The following is an 8,183-nucleotide window of genomic DNA, read 5'->3' on the forward strand; positions in this document are numbered from 1 at the left end:
CGATTAGTAAAAAACAGCAATCCGACATCGACAAACAATTATTTGTCGAAAATATGCAACACAACAAGGATTCCAAAGTTAAAGTAGCTCAGGTTTTAGGGCAATAAACCAGTGAGGTTGCTACGAAGCATCGGGACCAAGAGAAATATTAGGAGAATAAAACGTACAACTTATCAAAATATAGTTGCAATTCAGCCATAAAAGAAAGTGAAATACCAGTTTGATATTCTTTCAAAAGTAGATTTTGAATATTTTTTCTGAAATACTTTTTTTTCATTTTTATTATTTCATCTTTTATGACATCAAAAATAAATAAACATTTAAATAACATCCTTCAATATTATATTCTTTTTTTTTTCACCAGCATCATTTGTCCACATAGCTTTTGCCCCGACATGTATATGAACGTACAAGTTACACAGAAAATGATCTGTACAACAAATAAATTACAGATTCTGACACAATATTCTGCAACAGTTACTGTCTGACTCTGCAAACTGCAAGAAAGAAAAATGCAAAACAAACAGACACGAAGAGCAATAAAAGTACATTATTTGAGATAATGAGAAGATTTGAGATTACATTCATATTCATGTGTTTGCTCACTGCGGTCTGACCAGAGTACGGTCAGGAAATCAAAGTATCTCTTCTTTATGATTTTCATTAAGGCAGTTGAATACACGATCTGGTAGTGAGATTTATATTGATTCTTAATGAGAATATTAGCTAATGCTTGGAGTCAACTACCATCACTACTGCTTGTATATTTGCTACTCGGCATGATAGATGGGTTCTTTGATTCACAGTCATGGCGTGTTTTTGCATTGTTTATTAATTATATACATGACAGTGCCTGTCGACACGCTCTCAAATGAAATCAGTTTGGGGATTATTCATCATAATTAATTCATTATATTCCAATACAATGCGTTCAATTTCAACGCTGGTTTGATATGACACACTATAACTGCTGATTCCATTCATTTTCACCAACACTTCCCCTCTCAGATTTCTAAATATAACTGTTGTACGGTGTTACAAGTGTGTGTTTGCGTTATTGCTTAATTTAATAATTGGTTCATGCAGTTTGTGCTGTCAGTCGCGTCTTGTATGCCAACTGTTAGCTGAGTCACTGCTTCTGATCATTTCCTCAAGTCTTCCTGCCTCATGATCTGCGCTCTAGAGCTCGACGATGATTTTTGTTTGAGTCAAAACAAAACAAATCAAACTACGAGACTCTGGAGAGTTTGCTTTCTTTCATAAAAAACTGATGAATGTAACATCTGAGTGTGACAGTGTGTGTGTGTGTGTGTGTGTGTGTGTGTGTGTGTGTGTGTGTTGATGTACTTCACAGACGCGCCGCTTCATGTCCCGACAATCAGCAAGCTGCTACACTAGATATCCTGACATGTGGCTGATATCCAAACACCACTAATGGTACTTCTGTCCCATGAGGCCGTTTGCATGTTGTCTCTGATTCCCTTCCTGTCTTTGAGCTGACAGAGCCACCAGTTCTCTGACAGTTTATAAATCACATCCTGAGTTATGTCATTCTTCATCGTGGTGGGAGGAGTCAGGGCTGGACTCGTCCTCTTCCTCTTCAACTGTCTCTGAAGGCAGTGTGTCACGACGCGTGAAGGCGGCCGCCAAGGTCACGCTCAGCCGCGGTTTGACAGGCGCCATCTCTGACAGCCCGATGTTGTTGCCACGAGTTACAAGTGTCGTCTTATCCATAATCTCGCCACTGTGCTTGGATACCACTGCGTCGAGAAAGTCGTATTTGTGAGACAGCTTGCCGCTCTCGAATAGGTACTTGGCCAGGTAGGAGAAAGCAACGTTACCCAGAAAGGAAGCTAGCATGGAAACTGTTTTGAATGGAAACTTCTGGATGACAATGTCCTCCATTTCTCCAGTAATGTGGTGCTTCCGCTGCTCGATGGTCCAGCCGGGGTAATAAATGAAGGGTGGCAGCTGCAGGTAGGGCTCCCCTCCACCTATACGCAGCACCATACCAAACAGGTAGGCAGCGACCGAGCCGTATGTGTTGGTGCCTTTGACAAAGAGCACGCTGAGCAGCTGGGGGAAGATGATGACATAAACCAGGTCTGAGCTCAGGTACCAGAGTCCATAAACGGTGCCAGTCACCAGTGCCATCAATGTGGCAAGACCCCCAAACACAAAGATGGTGATACGCATCACCCACACGATCTCACGGTCAGATGCCTGAGAAGAGATGGGGAAGACATGATGATATAGTCAAAGCTAAACACACACACACACACACACACACACACACACACACACACACACACACACACACACACACACACACACACACTACACACACAAGCGCGCGTGCCCGCGCGAGTACTGACCGACTGCCTGAAAGCAAGCTGGTAGATGTTCCTTGCAAACATGGAGCTCGCTGACAGAATAGAGGAGTCTGCAGAGGACATGACGGCAGCAGACACTGCACCCAGGCCGAAAAAAGAGACGAATGGCGGGCAGAGGTGTTGGAGCACGATGGGTAGGATCATATCAGCTTGTTCCTTCTCTTTTGGAGAAATGGCACCATAAGATGTCTGGTTCCAGTCTGGGGGGGTGGGGGGGGGGGGGTGGGGGTCATGGATGAAAAGTTTGTTCAGTGGGAAGATTAAATTTAATGAAGTAAATAAATAAATGACTTAAAGAGGAACCTTACATTTTCTTATAAAGCAGAACATTCACATTGAAGCAGTCACAGCAAATAGTCACTTTATAGTGAAAAACAAAGCATGAGCATTTGTGTACAGTGGATACATATTAATATATGACTTTATTGGCACATATTTTTCCTTTTCATCTGTTTATACGTGCTTTGGAGAAGCATGTGGCTCAAAAGGATTCAATTTTGTAGATAACGGTAAAAAAATGAACGGTGAGCCTACCAACGACAACTGTGTGCGAAGATAAACTGTAAAAATTCAATTAATTTGTTGGTGGGTACCAGGTTGTTCACAGATGAATGTGACGCCTAAAAATCTGGAGATCAATCCACTAATTTGGTCCCTTGCTTCCTTCTAATGTAATATTTACACAACTAGTGTGGTTATTAAAGGGATTGCTGCTTCATTATAAATGAGGTGTACCAGCTGCTATTTACCCAGCTCTCTCAGATCTAAGGGCAACATGGACCCACATACACTGAACAACACGCAAGCTTGTGTGTGAGTTCTCTCACCTGTCGAGGCCCCGATGGCTCCGATGAGAACGGAGGGCACGGCCATGACGAGGCATCCGAAAGCAGCCAGGAAGGAGAGGACCTGGGCGTAGGTGGCTGAGGAGGCAGACAGCACTCTCTGGAAATACACCTGCCAGGGGATTCCTCCCAGCATCTGCGTCCAAATAAGACAAAATTGATAACAGTCTGAGATTATGTCTTGAAAATGAAATGAAATGAATCTTTGCTCAAAAAATGTTAACAGGACCCTCAAAGGGCAGAGGAAACACCTTCTGTTTAAACCAACGGATTTAATGAAGAGCCATGGTTTGGTAGTTTACTATGAGAGAGGCTGCGAGTCGACAGACAAGTTTTCTACACTTTACAGCTTTTATATCAATACTGATAAATTTGTGAATTACTTCTTAGACTAATCAGACAAAGACAGAAAATAAAGGTCATGACATGCTGAAAGAAATCCCCAATTTTTAACAATTCTAACCCACAAATATTCTACATAGGCTAATTATCAACAAAATTAGAATACATTCCTTTTTTGTAAACTATATTGTTAAAACAATGCTTCAAACAACAGAATTGAGGTTTAACCACTTAGATGAAGACTCTGGTGGCGTACCAGGAGGCAAAAATTGTCGATCCAGACCCAGGTGTCACTCTTGTTGACGCTGCCTCTCCAGGGCGACTGGTACACCTGCTTGACTGCAGTAACGGTGATGTCTGACACAGCTGGGTTGGTCAGTGCAAACGGAACACTGATCCACTATAAGCAGACAGACAGCAGTTCGAGTTAAACACAATGTAAACTAGCTCCACCTACTTTACAGCAGCCGCCTCGCTTAGAATTTCAACACTTCATGTGACAACGTTTCTGTTTCATGTGCAAGAGGATCTGGCACACTTCAGATCTTCAAATAAAAAAGAAGCATTGTTTTCACTTTTGCTCAATATTGACCTACCAGACCCAAAAAGATACAGAAGAGCTGCACAACATCAGTGTAGGCCACCGAGTAAAGTCCTCCAACAAGGGTGTAAAAGATGGCAATGAGCGCTGAGATGACCACGGACATCCTGATGTTGATGTCCACGATGACACTGAGGGTAGCACCTGAGCACATGAACACACGGAAGAAAGGACGTGACAAAGAAGACATCACTCACACACAAGCATTAGTCTATTGCCGTTGTTTCTAGAAACATACCAAGTGCAGACAAGATGGCGGCAGACCAGAAGATCTCCCCCATTAATGCAGGTATGAAGAGAAGGCCGCCCATGCGTTTCCCGTACAGCTGCTGGAATGGGTCCAACATGGTGACATAACCTCTGGAGCGCATGGGCTTGGCGAAAAAAAGCCCTCCTGGGAAAAAAAAAAAAAAAAAGCATGTATTGCTGAGACGCCATAATGAGATGTAATTGAGTCACGTAGGGCTAAAAGATTATTTAAATATTAAATGTTAAAATGAAAAAAAAGGACGAAGATCATTTTTTCTGTAATTGGAGGGCAGTTTGTGTGTCATTCCACACAAAGAGACCCAGGGAGGAAGATGTTAGATGTTGATATTCATATTGCAGCCAGTGTTAAATTAGCTTTCCTAAAGTTAAGCTTGGATGCAAAAAAAATTAAAATCATGTTTGTTTGTTTTTTTAAATCCCAATAGAAGTTTGGTCCCTGATTTTGAAATCTGGAATTACTGCTGCCTGGAATCAGGACCCACTTTGTCCAGCCTGGTAAACTAAGTGCCTAACGAACAACAGCAATTTTTTGCATGATGCATGAAATGAAACACAAGTCACTGTCAGCAAATTCAAAAGTTTGAAACGCTATACTTTTCAGTATATTGTGATTTACATTTTTGAACAAGTATACTACAAGCCAGCAAGTCAGCAGGGTTCATCTTTATGAATGGTGACACCTACACTGCAGGTCACACGCTCTCCATGTTGTGCTTTCACCGACTACTTCATAGTGAATCATACATTCAATAAAGGCCGCATTTGGACTTGAGAGATGCGTCTCTGCTGCCGCCATCTTGCACATGATTTGAGAGTCAAATATTATAAAATGGCCGACTTGTTCTGTGCTTTGTGCTTTCTGCAGGTAAATGCATCTTTTGTCACGATTCATTCAGGTTAATTGATACAGCTCGGCGGTCACATGGGATATGTTGTAAGGGATGGAGCCAGAAGGTCAAGTGGGATCAGGGGAGGCTGGATCCTGAAAGCAATAGAGAGGGCTGGCGTCCAGCAGAGGGGACGGCCTCAGGGGTCAGGTGAGGGTCAAGGAAACAGAATATATGGCTGATCTAGTCCACATAACCATGTTAAGAAATGGATACTAAACAATCGAGAGCATCATCACAAGAAAGATGTTCTCTGAATAGAAGATGATTAGAGGTTTGAGTAAAGCCTCAACATTACACTCAGGAAAGGGTCAAAATGTCCCTGAATAAGATATAATGTGTTCATATTACCTTTATTTATTTATTTATTTTTAAGGTGAACAAGAAAAACATTCCTGCATCACTCACCCACAACAAGACTCAGAGCATATCCAAATGGAGCTTGCGCCCACGCCAAACCAAAATCCGGTAGATACACGTACTCAGCGGTGCCATTAATGTATCCTCCTCCAACCCATGTAGCTGAAAATTAAATCACAAATTACCTCATTGAATTAACCATTTTTATAAAAACTATACAAACACAGAAAACTCAAGACATCATTTGAATTTTGTGCCAAATTAACAATGTTTAAAGGACATTAGATGGTGGACTGATCTGATTCCCACAACTACTTTGCCCTCTTTTATCAACTTAGACCGGACAGTTGAAACATCTGTCCATCCGTCATACAGCCTCTAAAACTTCACTCTCAAATAAGAAACAACAAAAGTCACCTGTCATGGTAAATCCACCCACGAATAATCCAATATCTCTCCCGCCGACCATGATGGTCTCGCTGCGGTCGGTGCCCTCCGCCTCCCCGGAGTTCTTGTTCTTCCATGCCGCCCAAATACCCACGAAGAGGATCAGGACGTAGAAGAGCGCGATAGCCACCAGTCCCTCCACATGGATGGTCATTGTCGCACCGGTCTTCCGCTAGGAACGGGGAGGCATGGAGACCTGCTAGGCGCACGGGGACGCGCGCATCAGGAGGAACAAGGAGACAGTCTTTCGATGCGTAAAACACGATGTCAGCATTCGGGCCTGTTTTGTTAACTGGTTTCATTGTATTGTGGGTTATGGCAAAATATAACACAAAACAAACGAATTGTTAAAACTGAAACAATTAGAGATTTGATGCGCTCGTTATGGTCCTGAAAGGTGCCTTCATTCACCAAAACACGAGTTTCAAGTTTATATTTTGATTTTAGGGCTATATTCATATTAATCAGCTTTAAAAAAAAAAATCATACGAAAATTTGAACCAGAAGTGAATGTTCGCTTCTTTGTCCTTTTAACACATCGCATTGTTCAAGTTCTTCAGATGCAAAATGAAGAGCAAATTGTCGAAGGTGGGTAAAATCATTTCAGACTTCTCTTTCGACTCTGTGACAATGATTTCTGGTCAAAAATGTCCTGTTTTTCTATCAGGTAACGCGCGTAAAACACAAATTACGCAAAGAAATTCTGACTCAAAAACACACCAACTTAATGAGACTCCAGCTAAAAATTACATTTAAAAAAAAAAAGCGACATCTTCAGTGAAATAAAACTATGTTTCTGCCTTAAACAAAATTTGTTACAAAAACTTTAAAACATGCAAACCTACCTTAAGTGTTCCTGAAGACATGTGCTGGGCCACCTGAGGCAGAAACGCGGTTTATAATGAGTCTCGTCCCCTGCTGCACTGCCAGGAACATTCAAATGAAGTGTCGGCGAGGTCCTCCGGGTGACATACTGGGGCTTTTAAGGGGGCAGGTGCCGTCAGAGGACCGCTAACACACGTCAGAGGCACCAAACGCCCCCCTTAATAAGCACCTTGCATAGAAACACGTCATTGTACGCTGAGATGATCCGACGTAGAGAGGGTCAGCTGGGATTCTTTTACTTCCCAACGAGATGGATGGGCGTCTGTTCTAATTGTAAAGGGTTTTTTTTCTTCTTCAATAGTAGTGTGAAGTCATGTGCACACTGTCTTTTCCACGTTTGCGTTTGACCTTAAAACTGCATCAAAGGCGAATCCTGCAAAAATATTACTTTTTAAAAATGTAATTCTTAGCATCCTTTTATCTCATCAGTTTTCCTCAGCTATGATTCACTTTTTACGTCCTAAAACAAAACAAACAACAACAACAAAAAACCCAAAAATGTAGAACAAGTCCTGTCTTTTTGTTGTTGTTATTTTGTGGCCGGGTAGTAAATAACGCCAGTGCTTGATTGGCATGTCCCGAGTCCCCCACCTTCCGTCCAGTGTCCTACACCATCTAGATGGACGGAAACGCCTGTATGAAGACCGTTAATCTTGTAAAAACTTCTCAAACTTGACAGGCTGCCAAGTAGGATGGATCTTGATGAGCAGGAGGAGATATTCGATCAATCCTTCCTGGAACACACACACGGCCTCCTCTGTAAGTGACCAAAAACACAGAGACACGGACACATTTGTTTTCATAGGTTGGTTAACACATCGCCCCCTGCTGGCACTTCAAGGAAATAGTTCAGCACCACAGACAGAGGCGAGGTTCTTCTAGTCTCAGGTTTATCCAGGTGAGTGGGACTTGTTTAAACTACTTAATGATTTTCACTCATTTTAATCAGAATTATGAAAGCGATATATAAATCATTATTATTGGATAGCAATCATGATATTGATTATTATATAGATATGATCATATATTCAGCCCCAAGTTGCCTGTTAATTATTTGCTAGAAAAAAAAAATCATGCAGTTTGGAAAGTCGGACTGTTTTGTGTGGCATCTGGTGGGTGTTTAAGACTGGTGCCAACAACATCTGAAACATCC

At 41.9% G+C, this 8,183-nt stretch overlaps 2 protein-coding genes across 3 annotated transcripts in view; both read right to left on the reverse strand.

Annotated features, from left to right (window-relative positions):
* Positions 1-306: 306 nt before the first annotated feature.
* slc5a7a (solute carrier family 5 member 7a) lies at positions 307-7,125 on the reverse strand. Of its 2 annotated transcripts, none has more exons than XM_086181351.1 (9): positions 6,991-7,125; positions 6,116-6,341; positions 5,747-5,860; positions 4,420-4,575; positions 4,177-4,325; positions 3,837-3,980; positions 3,221-3,374; positions 2,376-2,593; positions 307-2,223 (listed from the first exon to the last, which is right to left on the reverse strand). In XM_086181351.1, the coding sequence occupies exons 2-9, from the start codon at positions 6,297-6,299 to the stop codon at positions 1,549-1,551; spliced, it is 1,794 nt and encodes a 597-aa protein (XP_086037477.1). In that variant the 5' UTR covers positions 6,300-6,341; positions 6,991-7,125; the 3' UTR covers positions 307-1,548. The 2 variants fall into 2 exon arrangements, with proteins under 2 accessions (XP_086037477.1, XP_086037480.1); XM_086181354.1 differs by having other exon boundaries at positions 6,116-6,389; positions 6,991-7,016.
* Positions 7,126-7,540: 415 nt separating this feature from the next.
* arl6 (ARF like GTPase 6) overlaps positions 7,541-8,183 on the reverse strand; it is a 7,162-nt gene continuing 6,519 nt past the window's right edge. The window contains exon 8 of the mRNA XM_086181370.1: positions 7,541-7,764. Coding sequence (XP_086037496.1) covers positions 7,697-7,764 — 68 coding nt within the window. The 3' untranslated portion in view covers positions 7,541-7,696. The remainder of the gene's footprint in view (positions 7,765-8,183) is intronic.

The sequence above is a fragment of the Aulostomus chinensis genome, chromosome 2 (genome assembly GCF_037954235.1).
Source record: "Aulostomus chinensis isolate RoL2024-O1b breed Wild chromosome 2, RoL_Achi_v1.0, whole genome shotgun sequence".
Taxonomy (NCBI): Eukaryota; Metazoa; Chordata; class Actinopteri; order Syngnathiformes; family Aulostomidae; genus Aulostomus; species Aulostomus chinensis.